The 27,904-nt window shown below is 29.6% G+C and overlaps 1 protein-coding gene across 1 annotated transcript in view; it reads left to right on the forward strand.

Annotated features, from left to right (window-relative positions):
* Positions 1-2,877: 2,877 nt before the first annotated feature.
* The window catches only part of LOC123302118 (forkhead box protein O), a 290,906-nt gene continuing 265,879 nt past the window's right edge, over positions 2,878-27,904 (forward strand). The window contains exon 1 of the mRNA XM_044884904.1: positions 2,878-3,495. Coding sequence (XP_044740839.1) covers positions 2,926-3,495 — 570 coding nt within the window. The 5' untranslated portion in view covers positions 2,878-2,925. The remainder of the gene's footprint in view (positions 3,496-27,904) is intronic.

The raw sequence follows: 27,904 nt of genomic DNA on the forward strand, positions 1-27,904 counted from the left end.
TAAAAGTGTAGTTACAGAACGTATAGGTGATAATTTATATGTGCAATCTTACTTTTAAAAGTATACTCTGTGTCAAAAAAAAACCCGGTTTTACATATATTATAATGTTCGTTTTTTGTGACACAGAGCTACGTATCGTAAACGGGATACCCTTGGTTTCAGCATTCCAAATATTATAAATTTTGACGAGGCAAGTGACGTCCATTATATTTTTCGAGTGTCGAAAAAAAAAAATTTTTGTATTATTCAACCTTGTATTAAAAAAATAAATTGTATTGAACTTTTGGTGAGAGAAGGCTCAATTTCGGATATTCTTTATTGAACTTAGATAGGGATGTAGTTCCTCTGGTAACGAAAAGCGGTTGCGTTTAGGTTAGTTAACATTTGATAACATTTTTTTTTTTAAATTATTAGAAAAATATGTACCGTGATGCTAGTTCGCAAAGGCAATTATAATTTATTTTGTTAGAAGTACACGAAAAATAATTCGAATAATTGCCTTAAAATTTATGGAGATTTTTCCAGAATGCGCACCAGTAAATGCAGAAAGCATAACCATCCTTCAGAAGCAAGACGTATTTTCACCTTACGTAATTTCAATAAAAAAAGAAGAAAAAAACTGTTTTTTTTATAACATTTTGAAGCAATTAAAAACTTTCCAAACTTCATGGAAGAAAAAGAAGCTTTATCAATTTTCCCAAATACAAATATATCCAGCCTGATGTAATGAAAGAACCATCAATTATTTGAAAGTTGCTTCAAATAGTTGATAGTTCTTTAGATTAAAATTAATAATTTTATTCTAAAGAACTAATAACTTTTAACAGGAGGACTTTTAAAGGAGTTTCCTTACAAAGAAAGTTTTAATTGAGACTATTAACGAAATTAACGAGACGAATTAATTGACCCTTTGATAATGAACTAAAAAGTTTTATTTTCCCAGAGTCACCTATAGTCACCCAAGTCTCATAAAATGACCGTAAATGTCTCTCAATATGGTGTATTGGTGTATTAAAGAGATAAAACATCGTAAATATTAATTAATTTCACGAATAGAGCGCCAATAGGTATGCCATACGACGTAGGCACAGTTTTTGGACATAGATCTGTTATGGAAGCCACATCTACTAAAGAAATTTTTAAGAAATTTTAGGCGCCTATAAAGGCTCAAGGTGCTTGGGTTCAGTTCTTAAAATACTCAAAAAATTAAATGGTTTCATGAATATTATAAGGTTTTATGAATAATGTCTCGTATAACATTAAAAATTATTTTTTTCCTCTTAAATAGTAAAAGTTTGACCAAGACTGAAAGAGTTAAAAATGATTTTCACTTGAAAATTTAATAAAAAGATTAATTACTCTTACATTTGTATTTGTATATATTCTTCACAGCGCTTCCACCAATTTTTTCGTGATCAAATGCTTATTACAATATTATATTATATCTATATAATTTAAAATAATTAATATAATTATTGTTCTACAAAATATTACAAATTACAATCAGCCAATATTCCAAAATTAATTTTTGGTGGGTAATCAAATAATTCTCTTTGTTTAAATAAATGGATAAAAAAATTTCGTGTTGCTAACATGGTTTGTGTTTAAAGCGATCACAAACGGGGCGATTGTTATTTACCTTTTAATAGTATTTAATAAAAAAAAATGTCAAAATATCAGCCAATTCGAATGTTTAATAAAAAGAACGTTTAATAAGAGGAAAATACCTTCCGAAGCCCTCATTTAATTAACATAAATCATTTTGGTCCTGCTATAAAGAACCTTTAGTATACGATAGTTCTTATAGAAACTTAAAATGAGTGATCGGCATTTTAAGAAGAAATCCGACCGTTTTCCCATAAGACCAATTTTAAGTATGGCTACTTTTGAAATCATTTATATTTTTTAATAATCATTCAACCACTCCCACCCCCTCAATAATTTTCAGAATTTATTTTGACTTAATCCAACTACATATAAAAAAAATCAAGTCTTTTATCTAAAAATGCCCTGGCGCTCGTACATTCTTAAATAAACAAAATAAATAACATGGCCCATCTTCTTTAAAAATTTCGCACATGCATTGAATAACAATTCTTAACTGGTTAAAAAGTAATAATCAACTTATTAACTATACAATTTTCTGAGCATTCTGTATCTATAACATAGTACACCATATACATACATCGAACAAGTTTAACTAGCATATGGTGCGTAACATTCAACCAGTGAGCGCACACACACTAACAACACGTAGCAGATAGCAGATAGCTATACACATAAGATAGAGAGAGATACATGTAGACTACAGTACTGAACTCAGTTACTGTACTCAACTCAACTCAACTCACACATAGCATACAGAGTCACTTATTATAGTCAGTCACTCACAGTCAGTCAAATCAAATCATCAAGTCACAAATACTTGTGTGCACTGTTCAGTACAGACTACAGCTACAGTATCACACGAACTGTAGTAGTGTGTTGATCAAGTCACTGTTCACACTGTCAGTGCTGTTCTTTTGTTGTGACTCTCAAGTGACGACACTCGATAATAATATTCTGCGACGTAGTTTCAAAAATACAACAATTAATTTTGAAAAATATTTTCTGTAGAATGTTAATAATGTGTCGTGCAGTTTCAAATTCTAGTGAATTTATAAAATGACCTTGTTTTAAAAAATTTTTTACTCAACTTTTTTTTTGAAACAGATTAAAACTATTTTGTACGTCATATTTAAACTTTAAAAAAAGTGATGACTTTTTTGAACTTATTATAATCAAAATGAATTTATAAAATTTAAATTTAAAATATAAATAAAATTATTTTCAAATTAACGCGCGTTTTTATTTTTGAGTGTTGAACAATATATAAATAAAAAAAAAAGACGAATCTTGTGATTAAAAGTGTGATTTTGTTTTTGAATGGTGAAGTTGTTTGAATCGGGATATATGGACATACAATATAATAATTCGCCGTGGTCTCCAACAATGATGGAACCATTGGCGGAATTAGGTGGTGGTGATAATGGTTTTGAACCACAACAGCGTGCCCGCTCAAACACGTGGCCATTACCACGTCCTGAGAATTATGTGGATCCACCAGATGATACAGCAAGCAACAAGTGTGTTATAGATGGTATACAAACATCTGCTTTCACTGGTGGTGCTGTTGTTCCCGGTGGTACAGTGGGTGTTGGTGTGGGTGTCGGTGGTGTACATGCTAGTTATAATAATAATAATAATACAATACCGAGTGGTAATTTAGCTGGTACAGTTAATTTAATGGGTGGTAGTGCAGTTGTTGGTGGTGCTAAAAAGAATTCTAGTCGTCGTAATGCTTGGGGAAATTTAAGTTATGCGGATTTAATCACACAAGCGATTACATCTGCACCAGATAAACGATTAACATTATCACAAATTTATGAATGGATGGTGACAAATGTACCTTATTTTAAGGATAAGGGTGATAGTAATAGTTCAGCTGGTTGGAAGGTAAGTAAATCCTTTTTTTATCTATAATTTGCAAGATATGTCACACCAATATTCCTTCTAAAATTCCGCAAGAGTGTTCAAGGGAAACTTTCCGAGGGAGTTCTCAGCCTGTCTGAGTAAATAGGATCAGATTAATATAAGTTTGTGTTCAAAGCCTCGCTTATGTAGAAATATAGTAACTCTATGTTAAACATTGAATTAGATAGCCATTACTTGACGAGGGAATAACATGCTTTGGAGTAAAAGTGATGTCACGTCTACAGTTCCCAAAGTAGCCAAAACATTTCTTAAATGGTTTTATCAGAGAGCCAATCTTAGACTAAGAACGTCAAATCCAGGACTATCGAAAAATCAGGATCGTGAGAATTCGGTTTATATCGATTTAAATATACTTACCTGCGTTTAGTCTGGTTAATATTGATGTAATTATATTTTCGAAAAAAGATGAAATTGGTGAGTTCTAAGAGAAAAAGTAGGAAGACCGTTTCATTCTTGTCTCAAGCTAGTTTTTACGAAAATGTCATAGGCATTTAATATGACCTCTATGTATAATGAAGTGTAATTGAGACAGAACTACATCATATTTGTTTGAAGTTGAGTCTAGCAAACTTAACAGATCTTGATGAGAGCAATATGACGTTTTATCATGCTGCTTATTTTAGAAGAATTTATTCTGGGCTTAAAATTATTTTCCTCAAATTCGTTTTAAGTAGTGTAGTTTTTGGCATTTATAGGTATAAAAAAAATCGTGTCAACAAGATATCATTGTAATAATTTGAGTACCTTTATCGCCTACAAGAAATATCTTGTTTTTTAATACTTAAATTATGCAACAAATTTCAAAATTTATCTCTTCTTTTTCGAAGACTTAATTTGTTGGAAATTTATTATTAACTAGTACGGTAAGAAATCTTATAAAAATCCATCTATATCGTAAAGGAATCAGAAACCTTTACCTGAATGTTTTCTATGAGTAGGGACTTTTGGTCCATTCTGTATTTTCCAGTGCACTTTATATATTTTAAACATTTAAATAGGCATTATATTATTTTATATTGATTGATTTTTTTTACAAAATTTACAAATGAGAAATATTTGATTTTCATTTGTTGATATGTCACTGACATCCATCAGTATGGCATGCAAGCAGGAAGACTTAGTTTATGTTCAAAATGTGAATAATTGTAATTTTTTTGCATAAAGTTCTAATATTGCTTGTGTTTTATAAAATACCTTAGTAGTGAATTTTTGCAACATTTGCATTACATACCTTATTTGAAGAGAAAATTTTCACTTGATTATGCACTTCTTAGAACACGCAATATATCGTAAGATATGTGGTTTCCGATTATAACGAATGTTTGTACTTTTAAGGACGCTCAGAAGGTTTTCTGATCCTAGAATAATTAAAAAGTGTCTGGAACACTCTACTTTACGGTAGGTACACACGTACGCATTGAAAAATTAACTGGCAAAAACTATTTTAAAAAAATTAGAAAATAAAATTTTTAAAATTAGTTTGAAGAAATTTGCTTGGTGTATACTTACCATTTTTGTTCAAACCGTAGATTCGGGTGCGACTCGCAACTGCAATCAATGAAGGTGTAAGGACAATCAAAAATACGGAATGAACAAATGTATGTGATTTGCCCACCCTTCGGAAAACTGTGTGATTTATTAATTTACGCATCAATCGAGAACAGCTATTTTTAAATAAAGATACCGCCGGTTGAGGAAAAATAGCATATAAAGTTCTCCTGGCCAGCTATTTGATTAGAAATTTCAGAGTATTGTAAAGGTCGTCGTACCTATCAAGTTTTGTTTCTACGAAAACTTTCATAGGCGGGAGCCGTTTATTAGGAGCTTGGAAATTTTCTTATTGCTCGGAAAGGTCTATCGTATCATACTTTGAAAATTGAAATTTTTTTTAATAAGCTTACCGCACAATTACAAATTTTCTGGTTTCCATGAAAAAAGAAGTTTACACGGCTAAAAGTTGTTAGATATGACCTTGGGACAACAACTTCTCAAATTCCATAGTTCTGAAATGATTGTCAAATACAACACGTGCGAGCCTCAATTAAAAATGTTTTTTTTCTCCAGTTTTAGTCTGATATTAATCTGTCTGTTTTATTGACTTAAATTCCGTAGTTAATTGATTCAGATATATCGTAAAATGTCATTAATCAAAATCTTATCAGTCCGTTACTTTTTAGAATAAAAATTTTTAATAAACAGTAATACTTAAATTTTTATGTAATAATTTGTAACGGCTTTATTTGAAATAATATTTTCTTATAAAATTTATAGACACATAAGAAAGTAAAATATAATTTACATAAACACACATCAATACACACACACACACACACATAAGTATACATCATACACATAATATTTATATTTAATTAAAATCTTTGGAAAATTCCATAATGGCTACCAGCAGTTTTTAAACTGAAGTTGAGTTGAGTGTTAAAAAATAATGAATTGAGGCGAACTGAATTAAGTTGAGTTGTACGAGATAGATAAAATAATAATAATAATTTTAATAAAATATATATTAATATTATATATAAATAATTTACATTTTATCACATGGGAAAGTCATATGTTACGACTGCCAAGTATTTTCAAAAAAAATTTTATTTTAAAATACATTAATAAATTTAAAAAAAATACAAATAAAATTTATATTGGTTTTTAAGTTTTAACAAAAATTAATTAAACTAAATTAAATTAATATTTAATTACTTATTTTATATAAGTTTAAAAATACACCGGTAATCTTTCTTGACAACATATTTTTTATTCTGCGAGGTATTTATGTATAAGAGTAAAAAAAGCAAGACCATTATTAATTCCAAAATTTGTTGTATTATTTCCAGTAGATTTTCTCCAAACAACTTCTTTCAAAAATATATATCCTATTCAATTTTGTTAAATAAGAACCATGTTGGAATTCAAATTATAGGACTAATAATACAGGATTTAGTTCAAAAGTAAAGATTGATAAAGATTGCTCTCGCTTATCCCCTTTCTATAACACTCGAACATGAGAGCATTCGTTGGTTTCGATTCAAGGTTTTATCTGTGAAATCTCGGAAAAACGGATATATTAGAATCATATTATACATTAATGAATACTCTTTGATTGTGATTATTTCAGGAGTTTCTATTTTTCTTAAATAACCTTAAATTAAACGGGGAATATTCCGTTCGTTTAGAATATACAGGGTGGGGCAAAGAAGTGTGTGATTTTTAACCCCCGAACTGAAAAAAGGAGTGTTACCAGTTTGACCGCTAAATGCTTTTTTAGGTACTTTATTAATTTGAAAAAATTAATGAGCTTTTGTTTTACAGAGTTTTTCAAAATCGCAAACTTTTCTGCTCTACCCTGTGTGTAGTAAAATATGTATTAAAAAATTTATATCTTTTTCATTTTATTAATTATTATATGCAAAATTTTCACCAAAGAAAGAAAAAAGCGCATTGAATTTTCAACAAAATTATATATATTTTATAATTCGATATTAATTTGTTGTAATCATTTTAAATTTCTAGTACAAACATGTTCTGTGTGTACACAGGAGAGAGACAGACAGGTAAAAATTTTTTTAACATTCATGTTACATAACATTTTTGTGTTTTATTTATCGAAATGTAAATTTAAAATAAATTTTAATTAGGGCATGTTCCTAAGGCATTGATATTTTTTAGTTTTTGTTTTTTATTCAATTGAAATTTTAGAATTTTCCCGAAAAACTTTTTCATAAAAATATATCACCGGTAGAATAAAGACAAACTAAATATTTTATACCATTTATATGAAATGTATCAAGGTATAATAAATTTAGTCGCAAGTTTGTAACACTTCAAAATATTGACGCTACGAACCAAATTTTGGTATAGCTGTTCATAAAATCATCTAATTAGTCCATTTTCTGTTGTCTGCCCGTCTGTCTGTCAACACGACAGCTCAAAACGAAAAAAGATATCAAGCTGAAATTTTTATAGCATGCTCAGGACATAAAAAGTGCGGTCGAGTTATTAAATGAGCAACATAGGTCAATTAGGTCTTGAGTCCGTAGGACCCATCTTGAAAATCGTTAGAGATAGAACAAAAGTTTAAATGTAAAAACTGTTACTGTAAGTTTAAATCTATAAATCGGCGTATAACCGTGGTTGAACGTTTATAGTGATAAATTTTTTGTCATATTAAACGGTCAATTCTTTACAACAAGAACTTATTCTATTTTCATAATTTTTATGTACGACATATGTAATTTATAAGTCGAAAAATTCGATTGTATGTTTCTTGTTCTCAAGGTACGAATTTCATCTGAACAAAATCTGAAGGCCATACACTTAGATGCGATCACTATCAAAATTCTTATCGTAGAGCCGCCTGTCGAATAATGCATCTCGTTTTCTGTGTTAAACAAAAAAATTGTTGGAAAGAGAGCGATTTTAATTTTTTTCTGTTTCATAAAATATGTTACTAAAGCAGATTAAAACTTGCCGGATTTTGTTTTTCTTATTTCTTCTATTCGTTTTTATTGCAAATTTTATCAAGTTTTGGTATTACCTACGTATAAATTATTTATTACTTTTAATTTCAATGATTTTATAGCAATGTAACATTTGTCCTTGAAATAATTTTGTTTTGATCCAAAAAAAATTAATCCCGTATATCTATAATAAAATTTATACACGAACATATTTGGTAAATTGTTACATAAAAAAAAAATATATCGGATAAAAAGTATTTGGATTTTTTAAAACTTAATGCGTATATTTTCTAAAATTGTTTAGGTAAAATCATCTGTTTTGAAAATTAATTTTTCATGCACTTTTAATGAAGTTGATCATTAAACTAGCAAGTTATAAAAAATATAAATTTCGAAAAACGGTAACGAATAAAATCGTATTACGGATTATACCCATTCTGTTGCATACTTATATTATATTGCCTTCTATACTCCCCCTTAAAAATCGTTACATGTTTAAGGCGTCTATCTGTGTATCTGTTTGTCAGTCTGTTGCATCAACACTCCTAGAGCACAGTTGAGAAGGGTGGCGGAACTCTTGACAGGACATGTCGATTGAACTATCATCTTCACAATATGGGGATCGCTAATGATCCCACTTGTAGACCTTGTACAGAGGATGAAGAAACCTCCATACATGTTATTTGAACCTGCAAAAATCTGCAGGACGTTAGATTCAGAATATCGGGTCCGAAACCTTGGATCCATCTATCCTGGGAGAGATCCCGGCGGAGAAGCTGTGGACTTTCTGTGTGGCGTCTGGCCTTGACAGAATCCTTTAGCTTCATCTGACTTTTTTAGAGCTTCCTATTCGAAGACGCCTCGTCTTAGTGTGGAAGGTCGTTCTCAAGGAGGGCACAGATGACTCTTGGTCTAAGTACTAGAGACCCACTTGGGTTACCCCTCTTTTGTCTGATTATTATTATTATCAACCCTCCAAAACAAATGAACCGGTTTGTTTTTTTTTTTTTGTTTGTTTGAAAGGTAATTTGATCAAGAGTGTTCTTAGGTATGTTTCAAGAAAATCGGATCATTTAGCTAAAGCGATTTCAAACAAAAATTCAATTTCGAAAAAATTTATTCTGAATTATATTTGCCAAGTTTCGCGCTCCAAACATATTATTGATTTTTCCTATCAACGCACCTGATTTTGTAGAATAAATTTTTTCGTAATTCAATTTTGCCATTTCCATTTCAATATTTTGAAAATGAAAACTTTCTATTATATTATTTTAAAAAATTTCATTAACTTCGGATTGGCTATTTAAAAAAAAAAATTATCTAAATTTTTCAATGAAATCTTTAAAATAATCAAGTTGAGTTGCTCAGTTAAAACTTTTTTTATTCTAGAAAGGCAACAATTTTATTCTAGAAAAATTCATATGTTAATGCATTTTTTTAAAAGAATACCTGTTTTATGTTCAGAACACCTGTGCTAATATTTAAGAAAATTCCATCATATAACATAAACAATTTTGCTAATTTGGAAAATTTTGAATTACTTTTCCAGAATTATTTTTGTTCCTATATCAACTGTTAAAAGAAATTAACCATTTGGCATATGCCGTGATCGTACTACCTTAAATGGCGTTAAATAAATTAAAATGTAAACTTGTTTACCTAATCAAAATTGTAAATGAAACAGGTCATTATCCCATATATTCAATACTTCAGATGTCTTTCAATTCTTGATAAATATAATCATTATTCGATAGTGATACATATCTTAATGATGTGATCGCACTGCGCTGTGTTTGGCTGACTGTGTGAATGGCTTTCAATGATGAAGACTTGATAATTTTTGGAATTGATCATAAAAATGTAAATTATTTAAATTTACTTAACAAAAAATGCGTGATTTAATTTTATATTTTTTACTTAACTGTATAAAAACTCATTTTTGAATCATTGAATACCCATCGTTGGTGACTTAATTAACTTGATACTGTTGTATGGCCGGTTTCTAGTTCTTCAAGTTTTATTATTTTACCTATTGTATGAAATATTTTTGGAAATTGGCTATATTTATACTCAGTTAGTCATCGCGCTTTCGACATATGGGAACTGGACAATAAAAATGTCCGACACCGACAGATCGACACTTTTTTATATTTTGAAATATTAGTTGTGTTCGTGAAAGGTCGTCAGGTCAAAACCCATCCACGTCACGTAAAAAAAAGGATAATTTATAAAAAAAATTAAAAATACATACATAATGTCAAAAAGAACATAGTTCTACCTCATTTTCAAGTTTATCGTGCTGGCTAATGACGAAAAAACGAACCCCCTAAAAGGCAAGTTTTTTTATTATACTCCCTTTCATTATTCAAATTTGTTTTAACGAATATTTTGTTTTTTAACCGACTTCAAACACAAAAAAAGAGGTCCTCAATTCGACTGTATTTTTTTAAAAATGTTTTTTGCCTCGGAGCTTTCGACTAGTTGAACCGATTTTGATGACTCTTTATCTATTTGAAAACTGGTGCTTTCGATGTGGTCCCATTTCATTTTGATCAAGTTCTGACAACGCCATCCATGAGAAAACCGTAAAAGTCTTAAATTTGCATTAAGAATGCACGACAAGACAATGAATAACTCAATATCACACCAACCGCCCTCGATGATTTTTTTTTAGTTACAAATTAGTTAGTGTACTTCAGATTCACTAAAAATCACAAAATAAAAAAAAACTTTTAACGAAAAGAAAACCGACTTCAAAAAAATAACTTTTCCAAAACAAATTAATATGCACTAAAATAAAAAAATTACGATAATATAATGTAGTTAAAATTATTGTTATTTTTGGAGTCGGTGTCAGCCAAGCTAATATAGCAAACTGTTCTGTCAAAAGCTGAGTTGTTTTCTTGGCTGACACCGACAAAAATAACAATAATTTAAACGACATTATATCATAGTTACTTTTTTACATTTTAGTGCATATTAATTTAATTTGGAAAAGTCGGTTTTCTTTTTGTTAAAAGTTTTTTTTATTTAATTTTATCGTCGCCATAAGTCTGTTTGCAAAGTTTCAGCTCGACTGGGCCACGGGAAAAGGGTTAAAATCGTTTTTTTAGCAGACAAGCGGATACACTAGGAGTTAAAAGAAAGGGGATAAAACTAGACTCACGGTCTTAAAATGTACCGTTTAGGAAAAAGAAAATTAGACTAGACTAGAGAAATAATATTAAGTTTTAATTTTGTTTATTATTTAATTTGTATATCGTATCTGTAATAGAATTGCCTATAAATAAAAAAAAAGTAAATTCCTGTAGCCTGTTTTTAGCCACGGGTACAGCACTGTGAAATTTCGCACAGGTCGAGTTAGTAAATAATATTTTGATTATTTATGTAATTTTTACAGTAGATAATAGAAAATAAACAATGCACAAATTTGTTACAGTGACCTCCAGCTCTATAAACTGAATGGTTGTCAGTACACAAAGTATCATCTCTATATCCTTGTAATATATAAGTATTTATAATAATTGTTTGTACCTTGACCCTACAACATTTTAAATATGTAAAAATTTAAAATTCACAGATAAGAAATGTGAGTGAGGCTGTGTGTGTTCTATGTTCGCTTAGATCTCATCAATTCAAATGTAAATTTCCTAAAAAAAATTTATGTAAACAAGTGCGAAGCTAAAATATTAATAAGATGATTGAAAGTATGTTTTTATGGGTCGTAAGTAAAATAATCGAATTTTAAAGCGTATAAAATCAAGTTGCCTCTGCCTCTGGCTGTGCCAAATTCTCGGAATGTATCGTTCATTAGATTAATACGTAAATATCCCTGCAAACAATAAATTTAAAGAAAAAACAAGTGAAAATAAACAATTGACTGAGTTAATTGTTGAGATATCCTGTATAGAATAGTGTTTAATTATTTTTTTTAAAATCTACATAATTATTTCGTTTTTGAAAAAAAATCTTTCACAAGACCACTAGTTAAAAAGTTATCTTTTTGTTTGAAACATTTTTTCGTAAACATCACTGTTTACCCGTCAGGGTGCAAATTAGGACAAAACATTGGTGATGAGTGCCAGTGAGATAGACATACAAATTGTTGTACACACACATTAACACAAGTAACACATTCATTAACAGTGTTATACGAAAGTGAGTCGACATGGCGCGTTGGTTATATATTATTCTATGCAAAGAGCACCATGACGTTGGTTCGATTAAAAATTTTTGAAAACTAAAAGATATCGCGCCATAATAGTCTTGGTTTTTAAACTTTTCTAATTTATTAAAAATAATTCAAGCACTGACATTCAACACTTTCTATCCATGATGTTTCAACAGTTAACTCAGTCAATTGTTGGTTTTCACTTGTCATTCATAAATTTTCGTTTGTAGTTCTTAAAATTCTTGAATTTTTTTTTAAATTCACTGACACCTTGTAAACTAATAAAAGATTTTTGATCATTTTCCACGACAAGCGGGGATTTCTGGGTAGAATGAATTTTGGTAGTAAAATTTGAAAAGAAAGTCTTTTGTACTCTTGATAACTGCGTCGGTGGACACGCTAGGTAAAAAGGTTTATCGTAATTGAGTAAAACATCAAGGTTTTATAGGTATTAACAAGCGTAAAACATAAAAATATTCACAAAGCTTAGAGACGTCTAATCTCATAATTTTACTACTTTCAAGGATTATTAAATTTTTTTTTTCGAACCATTATTTCCTTAAAGTTTTTCCTCAAAATTAAATTTGGTTCAATTTACTTCAAAAATATAACTGAATATTAATAATGTAGATGAAGCTAGGTGAATTTACTTACTATCTAAGGCGCATCGTATTACGTCGGTAACTTGAATTTCTACTTTCGGAGGCAGGAATTAATTTTATTTTTATGAAAATAAAACAAAATTTATGAACACACACTCAGAAAAATAAAATCACAAAGTCTACGAAATAGATTACAATTTTTTTTTATACAAATAGATAACAACGTACATTTTATTAGCACATTGTAAAAAAGAATTTATTTTTAATATTATATTTGCTATGAAGGCAAGTAACAAGAGCCTTTATTTTTATTTTAATACATTTACAATTGTACAGCGTGTAGTAAAACACTGAACCATTTTTCTTCTTAAGGTTGTTGTCGCGATATTTGAGTAGCGTTAGGAAAATCTAAATTTTTGTGTACTTACTAAAGACATGATTATACAATTACCCTTAAAATTTGAATGGTATACACTCTTTATACTTTTGCATCAGTTATTAATTTATAAAAAACAAACTAACTGTCAGATATTTTCCAAAAAATAACAGTCTATTAATTGATTCGATGCTAAAAAAAAAAAAAATATAAATAAATTTTTGACCGTCTAGTTATTTTTAAATAATGGTTTAAAGTTCAACAATTTATAAGCAAGTATACATAGTAGCGAGTCAGACAGAAAGAAGTAGTAGCGAGTATACATAGTAGCGAGTCAGACAGAAGAGTGTTAGGATTGATGTTGTTTACGTTTGATGCATTCTAAGAAGTTGTTCCTTAGAGTGAACTGTAACGTTTTAATGTTGAGGGGAATGACTTCAGATACAATCGGTGTGGGTGACGTAAGAGTGTGATCTATGGTACATCATGATATTGTACCATGGATTTGATGTACTCTGAGAATAATTTGTGTTAATAATATTTTCGAAAATCGAGAGAATTCGACTCAAATCGATTTTAAAAATATGAAGAAATTTGTTCGTTCATCGTAATAGTAAACTGAACGTAACTTTTGGAACAAACTGTATTTTGACATTCTGTTATTCAAATCTATGACGTAGTTGAGATTGGGTATGAGATAATTTTAAAAAGAGATAAATAAAAAAATAACTCATTATCAATATTTCATATAATATAGAAATTTTAAAACGGTTAGAAATATTGATTATGGAAAAAATGGAAGCTGCCCACTTCAAGCGTCGGCAATAAAAGGTAGATTTTAGTCTTTCAACATGCTTCATACAAGGCGACCACTATTCTCCAGATGGCTCGCTTTTTGACAGCGAATCCCTATCCAGTGACTCGCATCATCTTCAGGTCGTCGTCAACTTGGTTCAACCGTTCAACAGAGTCAAGGCCTTCCTCTTCTTCGTGTGGCGTACACTTTGGTATGCAATATTTTTTTGGGAATCCCTCCTTCTTCCATTCTTTGCAGATGTCCGAACCACCTGAGCCTCTGTGATTTAATGAACTTCATAATATATTCTCCCTTCGGATGCACTATTCTTCCTCGCTCACTCGGGTTGCGCTATATATCCTTCTTATGATTTTTTGTTCAAATCTTTATATTTTCTCCTGGTCTTCTTGTGCCAGGGTACAACTTTCACTGCCATATGTTATGATGAGTCGAATCAGGCTAAAGTAAATGATTAGCTTGGTATTGAGTGAAATTAGTTTTTTCTTCAAGAGCATTAGATTTGCAAAGTATGCCCTGTTTCCATTCTGCAACTTTTCTCTTCTAGCGGCGCTCATTCTCCCCTCGTTGTTCACCTGTTCTTCATAATATTTGAATTGCGCTACCGCCTTATAAATTACATCATCTATGGCTAAATCTTCCATTGTCCTCCGATTTTGTGAGGCTAAATATTCATGAATTCAAGTCTTGTCTTCATTTATCGACAGTCATAATTCTGTAGCGTTCTCCTTTTTCTGTCTTAAGACTTCAATTAGCTTGTTTTCTTTGCTAGCTTCTGATCAATGTCTTTAATAGCTCTGGAGGCGATGCGACCATTTGTCCATTGAATATAGCCATCCTAATATAGAGTTCGGGTAGGGTTAGGTTAGGTTAGAGTGGTTGTTCTGGGGTGCGACACACTTAGACCATAGAATCCGTTGTGATACCGAAAAAGGGTTGGCCCATCCCCGGCCACTACTCCGTGAACCATTTGGAGCTGTTTAAGAACAGCAGAAGAGCTTTGAAGTGAAGAGAGGCTGGTTCAAGTAAGTTCATCTCCTCATGACAAGAGCTGGGCAATAACAGAGAAAATGAGACATTGTCTCCTCCTCCTCACCACTGTGACAGCTCCTGCAGTAGTCGTAATCTACTGTGATACCTTTGACGTTAGATAGACTGAGCTGAAGGGTTTAAGAGCTGCTTGGCTGTCGGTGAAGATTGTAATGTCCCTGCACCTAAGGGTGTTCACCGGTGTTAGAGTCCGGGTATAAACATCTAAAATCATTTGTTTCTATTTTTGTAGACATAGTCAATCGATTTGTCCGCCAGTATTTCGCTTTAAATGTTGCGAGGAACTAACTGAGCGGATGAGTATCTACAGTCATATTGTGTGACGTTCACATCAAATTTTTCTCTAATTATAATATAAATCGAATATGCAATTATAATGCATAATGATTATTTTTGAAGTATATAATGTGTAGTACCACCTACGCAGATATATATTCATAAAATTAAAAAAATACAAACTCAGTCAGTATACGAATCAGTTGTATATGATTATCAGACATTTTATTATTTGTTTGTTATATAAATATAAAAAATTTATATTTAATATTATAAATAAAGTACATATACATATACTCACTTAGTACAGGAGGTTTAATAAATCATTGGATATAGGAGTAATTACAATTGAATAACAGTTATTAACTGTAGGTAATGATAATGAAAATGAAATAACGCAGAAGGAGACGAAGATTTCCAGGAAACGTCATGTTCGCAGTTCATTATCAATTTTATTTTAATTTTTACTTAAGGTATAGTACGAGCGCCAAAGCAAGTTTAAACTAATGCTTGAAATTATTTGTACCTTATTTTCAACTTTGATGATGAATTTTGTTATAACTTGAATGAATGTAGACGAAAAATAAGTATAAAATTTTTCGATAGCTGCCTTGGTTTTCGAAATATTGAAAGCTAAATAATTAAACCAAATTTTCAATAATAATTTTTCGGCAAAGCCGAATAATTTGCCACATTCTTAGTCGGCGACTACTCGGTAAAGAGCGCAGTTTATCTGGCTTCTTATCATTGGGCACTGCTTAAACTTGACTTTATGGGAATCATTGCCTAATTGGTCAAGAAAATCCATATACGAGACGAGGTAACCGAAATTGTTGAATAACTTTTACCCTCCTTACAACCGACTAATCAGCTAGTTGGTTGGACGGCCAAAGACATAGTCGTCACCCATAGTTTCTGTAGTTTTTACTCATAACAACTTTGTTCATTTCAATGTAAGGTTTGATTGTTATGTAAGTTTGGAAAAGGGTAGTTAATGTCAATAAAGTTTAGGGGTTGTTTACATACAATGTTTTAGCTAACTATCTGTCTGAATAAAATGTCTAGAGATAGGCAAAATATTTTCTTAATAACATATGAAAGCAAACAATTGATTGAGTAAATTGTTGAAATTCCCTGTATAGAAAGTGTTGAATGTCAATGATTTCAATAATTTTTCATAAATTAGAAAAGTTTCAAACATAATTATGGCGATCAAAAGGCAGCAATTTTACGAAGTATTTTCTAGATTTTTTTTCCTTTTTCGAGAATCTTTCACAAGACCCCTAGTTGAAGCTTTTAAACTGATTAACTTTTATAGTTTCGGAGACCCAAGTTTTAACCTAATTTGCTTTCTCACGGAAAAACATTATTGTTTACGAAAAAATGTTTCAAATAAAAGTTTCACATTTAAGCTTTTGTTCTATCGCTAACGGTTTGCAAGATGCAATTGACCTATGTTGCTCATTTACGAACTCCGCCTCTTTTTTTACGTCCTGAGCACGCTATAAAATATTAAGTTTGATATTTCTTCTTTCGTTTCTCGAGTAATCATGTTTACGGATGGACAAACGGACATGGACTAATTAGTTGTTTTTTTTTGAACACGTTGTCCTAAAATTTTGTTCATAGCATCAATATTTTTGTCAGTATACTTTGATACTTATTTCATATATCCGAGTATAATAAAAATATGTAAATATAATACTCTATAATATGTCTCTATTTTGTAATATACTTCGAGTTCGAAGAAAAAATATTGAATACGGGGAAAAATATACTTCAAACGATGTAACTTCAATTGCCTGATTTATGACGGTTAAGGCTAAACTCATCTGAAGCTAAAAATTCATTGATATGAAACTTTTTTACTGACGATGGTAAATATAAGGTGGAAACAAACAGAATTGTTGAAATATTCTGTATAGAGAGTTTTGAATTTTCAAAAAATGTTCTGGAACTTTTCTTCATTTTTCGAGAATCTTTCACTAGACCACTAGTTAATGCTACCTGCAAATTCCCTATCTTTCATAGTTTAAGTGTTTCAAACAAAAGTTGTTTCCCAAGACCCAATTGTCCTATGTTGCGTATTTACGAACCTAAATTCACTTTTTACGTCCTTGAATTCTCTTTTCGTTTTTGTGTTATCGTGGATACGGACGGACATACGGGTGGATAAAGAAGTAAAGAATTGGAATTGAAATTAGGTTTAGCTTACAAGCTAAGAAGGCTAAAGTTAAAACAATTGGGAACAAACAAGATTTCTTTAGTTCCATAAGTTTTGTACGTAGTGCATTTTCGTATCCTTGCATGGCGTTATTACTCACATAAAAATTTTGGCAAAGAAAGTTCAGATTAACTAATAAGCAGAAAAAATTTAATATATTTTACGTGTATCCTAAAAATTTTATATTACAAATAACTTGCAAAATAGAGGTGTAGCAGATTCAACAACGATATTGGCTTTTTCAAATACAAGATGCATGTCTGCGATCGTACACCCTTCGTATTCCGTATTTAATAGTGATCTTAATAGTGGCGAAATGGGGTTCTAAAAAGTGGCAGACTTATACTACTCTCTCCAATACGGCGACTGTGTGGCGTATCTATCAGATTTTCATAAGTGCATAAAACGCAGTAATGAGATATCGTGAAGTAAAAATACAAAATTCGCGTGAATAAAAAATATTTGAATAGTTTGGCGTTTGACTGAACACATGCTATTTTCATTTTATAAGAACATACGTCAATTGTACATTACAGACCAACTCCTATTATAAAATAAACTAAGAGCTTGATGATAAATGTAAACAAAGTTCTCAGTTCTTGTTCTGCGTCTACTACACTCTTATCCTTATCAAAATTGACAAACAAACGTTAACATCTACATTACATTGCATTACATATCAATATCATTGGTCAATAATCATGTAATCCTTCGTATTAGGTAACAAAGTACAGAGTGGTCAGTCATTCTCTATTACATACTCTATGAGGAAGCAAGATTCAGTTTCAACTTGAGACAAAACAATAGAAAAACGAAAATCATCAATAAATATCAATCTCAAAGTTTTCGATAATAACACGATAAAAACGATGGTCGGCCCTGTATTCTGGTGGTAGAAAATCACAAAAATTAATGCCAAACTTTTAAGGAATAAATAAATTAGTTCAAAATTTAAAATAAACTATGAGTATCAATTTTCAAAGCCTTATTTTAAAATTACCCTTTTTTTTTTTAAATATGTTATGGTGCGAACTACTAGTTTTCAGCAAATTTGTGAATACCTATGTATATCTTACCCTTCGTATCGAACGTATGACTTTACCATAAAATTAAAAAATTAAGAAAGTTTTTAAATGTGTGTTGTTTTGTAAAGGCGACATGAAAATTTCGATTATTCAAAAGAAGGTTTTGGAAATCATTTTTGTATTACAATATAGTATAGCGATCAAGAGGGGGTTTGCTCCATATTTTTGTACGTTTTTCAAAAGCCGCAACATCAATTGTTTATGACAAATTTTTATAACAAAATGAAATTTTTTTCAAATTTCCGATTTTGTTTCCGGTCCAGAGGTTAAAAATTGTTGGAAAATAAAGGACGTGGCGTGTCACTTTCCTCTATTACTCCCACTTTTTTTAATAATCATTATTTAACATCTCTAGTAAAATAATTGATTTTAAGAAAAAGCGAAATTCTAATTTTTTATAAGCTCAAACGGAGTTTATTTTAAATGAGCAAATTTTTATAAACAAATAGGATATGATTTCGATAGATTTTTAAATGACAAGTAAGAATCATTTCGAAATAATAATAATAATAATAACAAATGTAGGTATATTATTATTATTTTAATAAAAATATATAAATATTATTATTATTAATATTTAAACATAATATATTCCAATAAATATTATTTAAAAACATAATTCAATAATATTTTAATAATTAAAAATTTTATTTAACATTTCTACTTGACTTGTTAAAGTATTTTTGAACGTTTCAGAAGCTTCAATAAAATTCCAAAAAATTTAAATCAAGAAAATTGAAAGGAATCAAAGTTAGTTTTTATAATAGGTACGTTGCTTTCTTGAAAAAAAATTTATCCAAAAATCTAATTTTTTCTTAAGAATAGCTCATTTAAAATCAAGCCGCTCAATAATATTATTGTAGAGCTGATTTTTTTTTGAAATAAAAAAAATATAATTATTTTTATCATTTTATATATTTATTTCTACGTAGTACCTATTCACAGTAGTTCGATATGTTTATTCTCAAATCATATTTTCATGTTGTGATTAGTTTTAATTCCATTCATAGCAAACATACAGGAGGTTTGAGAAAAGAAATTCAAGGAATTGTGATCTTGATGGACATTAATATCGATAAGCTAGGTAAGCATATAAATATCACGAGTATGACAGAATACATGCGTTAAGCAATGAATCTAAATGAAAGGTATTATATACATGTGTTGATGCTTCGATATGCGTTGAGATATTTGTAATACGCTTGGTGGGGGGAGTTTCTTAGTTGATTAGAAGAACTACAGCAGATAAGCCACGATATAAGTCACTTTTGCAATTTCATATAACACCTATAATACCTCTTACTTAGAACGCATGTACTCTGTTATACTCGTGATATTTATATGCCTAGATGTAAATCGAACATTCTGTATACTTAATACATACTTTCCTCACACGATATTAAAGTTTGTTTAGAAACTCTGTAAAACTAAAATAATTTTTTATGAGCAAATTTCCATCGAATATTTGGTGAATGGTTTTTGTTCTCTAAAGTTTGAGCCTACTCTAGAAACGACGATGATTTAAAGTAATGAAACATATGATATTTTCATAATGAGAAAGTGTAAACGGAAGTGTATATAGCGTCCGTTTCTTAATTATGGAAGTACGTACTGGACAGCGCAGGTTGACATTTTATACAATGTATTCAACATTATAACGATGACGTCATATCGTGATACTAGTTCTCCAAGTCTACTAGTAGATACTAGTCCAATAGTTCTTTTAAATGTTAAATAAGGAGAATGTGGTGTTGGAAAGTAGGGTACTTCTGTCCAACCATAAGGGCGTAAATGGAAAAAGTACAAGTTCGCATTATTATGAGTTTGTTTAGTACACTCATAAAAACATTTTCCACCGGCTCTTATAAAAATCAACTGACAAGGAGTCGATTCCTGGGTTAGCTTGTTTTTTCGGCTTTTTTTCCTCTATTCTGCTTGGCATTAATAAACAGATACGCCGAAACATGGCCTTGAACTGATCCTTTAATTATTTGCTGTATGTCAGTTTTATTGTCAGTTTTATATCACAAGTTATTGCATTATTTTCCCGAACATTCTGTATAAGAAATATATAACAAATATTATTTAAATTATTATTTTATTTATGTATTTGATCTGATACAACTGTTGATAAATAAAAGAATAAGGTCATGGTATCTGGGAATATTTACTATTTTATATGAGGATGAGGTTTAAGGGTAAAAAGACGAGGGGAATCAAATGATACGTGTTTATAAATAAATAAATGACCTGAATACTGTCCAATGTAGGTTATGTGAGAAATTAAGATTCGAAACAAATTAATAATTTTTAACAGATTCAGACAATTAATAATCTTGAAGATGATAATATGAGGTACAGGATTCACATGTATCGATTGTTACAATTTATATCGAGAATCAAAGAAACGAATGTTTTCTGTAGACCTTGTTGTAAAGAGTAGAGGATAATAAAGTGATACGAAAGAGTAGATAGAGCTTATAGTATATCGAACCTTTACAGGTGTTATGATGGAATATTTGGAAAAAAACAGGTAAGGTTACTGGAGGCTTTGAAACATTTTTTCCCAGATAAGTCATACAGGATCATATACAAATAATTTGTTTATTAATTGAATTAACAAATATATAATAATTAATTTTAAATGAAATATTAAAACAGATGGAACAGTTTGTTAAAAATAAAATCATGTGATCTAATGCTATGCGATCCGATCCGATTTAAAATTATATAAAATATAAAAAAAATTTAATAAAAGAGGTCATCATACGATTTTTTTTTTTAAATTTTTATAATTATAGATTACAGAATTTTTTTTATTTAATCATTTTAGATTTTAATAAAGGATTGCATTGCAATTGTGAATATTGATGCTTTGCTTTTTTATTAAAAACATTTGACACTAAAAATTGTAGATCCAAAGTCGTGGTGGATATAACCTTTAAGGATCACATTAATAACTTTCTTTTTACAATTCTAAATTTTGTAAATATAGAAGATAAATTCTAATTCAGTTATTGGGCGAAAAAAAAAATACAGGATGGTCCAAGTTATAACAGAAGTTCTTCTTCAAATCATAGATGAAAACAATATAAAATAATGAACATTTTTCAATATCATTATAGCTGGGAAAGCGTTTTTTTGTTCAAAGAGAGTGCTGATTTCTTGGCAGAAAAGGGTAATTTTTTGAAAATTGCCAAAATGCTTGCTTAGGAAAAGAGGCAATTTGACAGTATGACCTTCATGATTTAAATCTTTAGATGATAACGGTTTCGTTTCCCCGTTTCGAGTAAAAACTGTCCAGCAACACTGAATTTTTTGCTAATACAGCGTTGTAGAATGTCATGCTTGGGGCGTTTATTCCTTTTCTAAATTTTGGACAACCTGTATCTAGAAAAGGACGCTTTTCGTTCTAGACGTTTATTGAGAAATTTACACGTTATCTTCCATTTGATGTAGTCCTGCTATTATAATTTTTGGACAATCCTGTATAATTTGATTGAAATTGTTTGTCTTTTAATTTTTTTAAACCAAAGTAACAAAATCCAAATGTAAGGTTAGGTTAGGTTAGGTTAGGTTAGGTTATATTGGCTGTCCACAAAGGACACACTTAGGCTATAGAGTTCATTGTGATACCATATACATGTTTTACCACCTTTCCGCTGATAATTTCATTTATCAGTTCCTTAATTTCAGAGGCTGAATGTACCTCCTTCATGCATATACCATGCACTACACCAGCCCATCACAACTATTAATTAAATTAATTTTGTTGGGACGGCGTTAATCGAGCCTGCTACCCCAACCATACCGCGGACGTAATTGGTTACGCCTTAACCAACTGAGCTAATAGTGCGGCAAATTCAAATGTTATTATAAAAAATTTTTGTAAATTTATACATTTGTATGTAAAAGTCTTTTGATTCTATCCAATTGGATTACAAAAACACTCGAATTGATTTCTCATTAGTCTCTTCACCTTACCATTAGTAAAACTTTAAAAATGAACAGAGTGTAAAATCAAATGTACAGATGCCTATAACAAAAGTTTTCGATTTTCGGATAGATAACATTAACTTTTTGTCAGGTAATTAAAACAGTTAAAAACGATAATGTAAGTTCTTATCTTTATATAAATTAGAGCATGAATTTATACACATAAATGCTTTATAGTTTTTCAAAATCAATTAAACAAAGTGGTCCGCGAAAATTATTAACAGAAGTAATTTAATATATTTCATACTTAAAATGATACTTAAATAAGTTTTCTGAGACTTTTACTACTTTCGATTGTCGATTGTTAACTTTAAAAATGGCCTACCTTACATTTTTTTAACAAAACCGTACGTATTATCAATAAATGAGAACTCTAGGATATTTAGAATCAAATTTTTCCAAATTTCCTAGATCAATCTTGTATTATATAAATATATATTACGACTATCAGTTTTACCATCAGTATGAATTAGCTAATCGTAATTACTCGCATAAATAGTATATGTTGCACGGCGCTAAAATATGTAAATATCCTGGCGTCATTTATCTATTTATTTTTCAGTTTTTCATCTTTTATCGATAGTTTAAACGGCGTATAAAAAAAAGACAAACAGAAAACAATCGAAAGAATCCTAAAGATAGTGCGGGGTACGAGATTAACATGTATCGATTGTTAGGAAAATCTTGACAGATCTGGGAGTCGTCTATATCCAAGTCCTGAAACTTTTTAGGGCTAGGGACTGACTTCTCTATATGTAATGTAAAGATAATAAAATGTAGAGTAATTGCACTTACAACTCTTTACGTCGTAAGTTCATATTTTCAATGTTTGTTTACAGACTGTATTATAAAGATAAGATAATATGAACGATGATTTGATTATGATTAAAGAATATGCTGGATATGACATTTAGAGAGTAGAACCATAAATTTCTGATTAACTTAATTATTATTTTTATTAATAAATTATTGCAAAATTTAGTTACCTAATTTTACTGTTTCAAAAAAATTTTAACAGTTTCCTTAATTCCATATTTTCACAGAATGAAATAAAATTTTGAATGGAATTTGTTAAGCTAACTGACCCCTTGAGAATTGCTCCTTAAATGCAAAAAATGGTTCTTATATAAAAAAGAAAAGCTTTTTTTGGGACCATTTTTTCGTTAACATTATTTTTTTCCCGTAACGGCGCAATTTGGAGTTAATATTTAATTTCCATTTTTAAAAATAAAGGTAGTTTTTGAAAATTTGTCAGTATCAAAAGTCAGGGAAAAAGAGTGAATTTTCGGAGAAAACTTTTAATGGTTAAATTTTTTTCCAGTTTTCGAAAACAAAAAATGTGTCATAGTTTAATAATAAATGGTTCAAGCATACGCGAAGTATTTAAACCATTAACTCAGTAAGTTGTTATCTACACTTGTTTATTTTTAAGATAATGTGAACGAAGGATATTTAAATATAAATCTGTATTGACGTGACACTGTAGTCTGTCACTCACACACAGTCATAGTGACTTCAATCAGTCAAATGCATTCAGAGTGCATAAATAATGCGTACAATTACAATTTTTATAATTTCAATTATGTACAGCTTTACTAAAAATATTGTTATACATTGACAACTGGTCAGTAGTTAAATTGACCAACAAATAGATCTTCAGTGTCCGTTTGCTACTGATAAATTCTCCCGCTAGTGAAAAAATAGTCTGTGTAAGTCGTAACAAACTAATTGATAAATATTGATTAATTGCGTGATTTTCAAAAAAAAGAAAAGTATAAACCCTTGGGTTCTTGTTGCCTAGTTATATAATATGATAGAAGCGTACTCACAATTATAAGCTCGTGGGGCAGAAAGTGTGCAATGATTAATACATACTTGAAATTTCGAGAGTGGCTTCCTTTTGTATATCACCTCGATGAGCTTGTATACCACCTCGAACATGCCGTAGGTACTTAAGTATTTTTGTTTTTGAATCCATACATGGTTCACTTTTGCTGAATTGCTTAATAAATTATTCATGTGTTAAGTGGCCATAGTGTCCGACAAATTTCATGCCGCGTTTTTTCAGATCTATAGCTTAAACATGCCGTTATCATGCTCATTTGAAAACGCAACACTTTCGAAAAAAAGTCGTGGAGAAAAGTTTGGTAAACTCGTCAAAAGGAAGCCATTCACGAAATTACAGGTATGTATTAATCATTTCACAAAGTACCCTTTCTGTCCCAGGGTCTTAATGTTTTTATACAAACTTTAAGATGAAAATTCGTTTGCAATACTAGTATACTAGTATATATGGTTTTCTTAAAAGATAGTTTTGGTATATCCTGTGTGAGTTAAATGTGGTGCGTTCTTTACAAATGTTTAATCTTCAAAATAATTTTGTTGTAAAATAACAAGCAGTGTCTTAAAGATCATTCGAATTATTTATAGGCACACATTGATTAAAAATTAAGAACGATGGACTGCCTACTTCGGAATATGATTGATTTATGTGTGTGAGCACCCCTTATTTCTTGCCGCTATGATTGAAATCCAATACTGATGAATAATATTTTTTGTATACATGTACTTAACAAATGCATTTTAAAAATAAACCAACTGATTACCTATACATGATATACCTACTGTATTTAAATCGATCGGTGAAGGTATTATTGATTTGAAAATAGAACAATATTCACAGATCGATTATTCACAATGTTATGTATCGATCGATAAATACATGATATTATAATTGTTCACCGAGGACATATTATTGCAAAAAAAAAAAGAAAAAAAGATATTTTTTTGAATCTAAATGTAAAATATTGATTGACATTGAATATTATTTTAAAATTACAATCTACTTTTCTACATATTCAATTGAATTATTGATTTGATATCAATATTGTGTCTTTCAATATCGACTCAAGTTTAAAATTTACATATTAAAATAATTATTAAGGAACGAAAAAACGATTTTATTTTATTTTATTGTGTTACTGCGTTACCGACTTGTGATGAAAAGATGGAGCAAGACGGGGGCATTAAAACTTTGTCACTAAGTTCAACGAACTTAAAAACGTTAATAATGAAGTTTTAAAGTGTCTAAAATATTGGCTTTATTTACTTTGATAGTAGACAGGGAAAAAACTTTTTTATATTTGTACCACAAATGAATTCCATACGTTCACAAATGAGTTCCATACATGTGTCTCCGATTTTCGTAATAATATCTTATTGAAAAATCCCATAAATCGATTAATTTTAAAGATTTTTTAATTCTAATTTGTTATTTTTTTTTTCAGAATTTTAATTGCTATGATTATGTACATCTTAAAAATATCGAAACTTTGTATCTTGTTCTAATTAACAATCAAAATTTTCAAGCTTCGGATCTGATTGGCTATCGATATTTTTGGCTTATAAACAAAAATTGAAGTAAATATACTGAATAAGAATCATTTTCTTAGACCTGGACAAAATTTGTTCATTTAACGATGCATGTCTCCTAAATGAAAGCAATTAAAGCTGAATTATTCTTTAAAGGGACCTTTTTTTCTGTGTCGCTTAGTAGTTTTGACTAAAAAACATAAAATACATAAATGGCAGTCATTTCTAAGTTGAAATGTTATCGCAGGGGCAACCCGCTTAGATAAGCATCCTAACCTCTCCCGTGACTGTGATTAACTATTTTTATATTTTTGAGACAAAATTAAGTTTGCACCATTTATACTGTTTTTTATTTAGAAGATATGTTTCTTTAAATGCGTAGACAATTTTGCCCAGCTCTTATGGAATCGCCTAAAAGTGGTTAATATGAGAGCATCCTTAAGTAACTCCAATTCATCATGTAATTTAGAATTTAATAAATTATACAATCTTAAGTTAATCAGTGCCATTAATTAATTAAATAATTAATTATTTTAAATAAGGTATGACTTAGTATGATAAATGCTGATATGTTTTAAATAATGTAAGAAAAAAGATAAATAAATAAATAAAATGAATACTTTTAATATATTTAATTGAATTAAATATTATAATTAAATTAGATATAATTTTATTAAAATACACAACATATCTTAAATTAATTATAATTAATTTGTTATTAATGGCATGAAATATAAATATATACAGGTTGTTGTTTCTTTTGGGTAAAATAACCAAGCTTAAAATATATAGGCTGTCAATTTTAATCGAAACAGATATTTTAGTTTTTAAGTGTGCATTAAAAAAATATTGTTTGGTGCAAAAATTTTCTCATTTGGCGGTGAAAATATATTCCCGATATCAAGGGAATTTGTAAGTGAACGGTTTCATGGTCAAATATGTGTTTCAAATCCATTTTTTGAAACGGAAAGACATTTTTTTTCAGTATATTCGTTTTCTATTTCGTTAAAAATATCAGACCTTTGTACGAAATTATCAGCGGAAAGGTGGTAAAACACATATATGGTATCACAATGGGCTCTATAGCCTAAGTGTGTCCTTCGTCGACAGCCAATATAACCTAACCTAACCTAGATCCTATATATTTATTTTTATTTTGTCTTTTAACCTGGGAACAGTCTGTATAATAAAAATAATAAAATTAACAAAATTTACTTTTATTTATAAATATAAATATAATATATAATAAAATATAATTAACTGATAAATAATTAATATAATATTAATTTTTTAAGTTATATAAATAAAGTAACGTTTGCAGATTAAACAAATGTCTGTGCAATGTTTGTTATTTGTTTATATCTATAGTACTTTTTATTTATTATTTTTAATGTTTATTAACGGTTGGTAAGTACATGTATACCAAAAATATTTTTGTATTTGTTATCAATAAACAAAGACAAAAATAAAGAGGGTAAATTTTCCCTCGGATATTTTTAAATCAGTAAATTTATCTGTAATAAAGTAGTGTAGCCACATTATACATATCAACCTATTTCAGTTTCACATCAACAATATTTGTTGGAATTAATTGACGAAATATTCTTTGTTTAATCAAAGACGTCAAAACGCCTATGTTTTCGCTAAAATGTATAGTTCCTGAATATATTGCAAAAATTGGGTAAAAACTTGGAAACGTTGATTTTTCCGAAATCACTTTTTTAAACCATGTATATGTGAAATATATTATAGTATATTAAGTTTAGTCCCAAGTTTGTAACGCTTAAAAATATTGATGCACAAAATTTTGGTGTACGTGTCCATAAAATCATCTAATTAGTCCACTTCTGGTTGTCCGTCCGTCTGTCTGGCTGTCTGTAGACACGATAACTCAAAAACGAAAAGAGATATCAAGCTGAAAATTTTATATCGTTC

The sequence above is a fragment of the Chrysoperla carnea genome, chromosome 1 (assembly GCF_905475395.1).
Source record: "Chrysoperla carnea chromosome 1, inChrCarn1.1, whole genome shotgun sequence".
NCBI lineage: Eukaryota > Metazoa > Arthropoda > Insecta > Neuroptera > Chrysopidae > Chrysoperla > Chrysoperla carnea.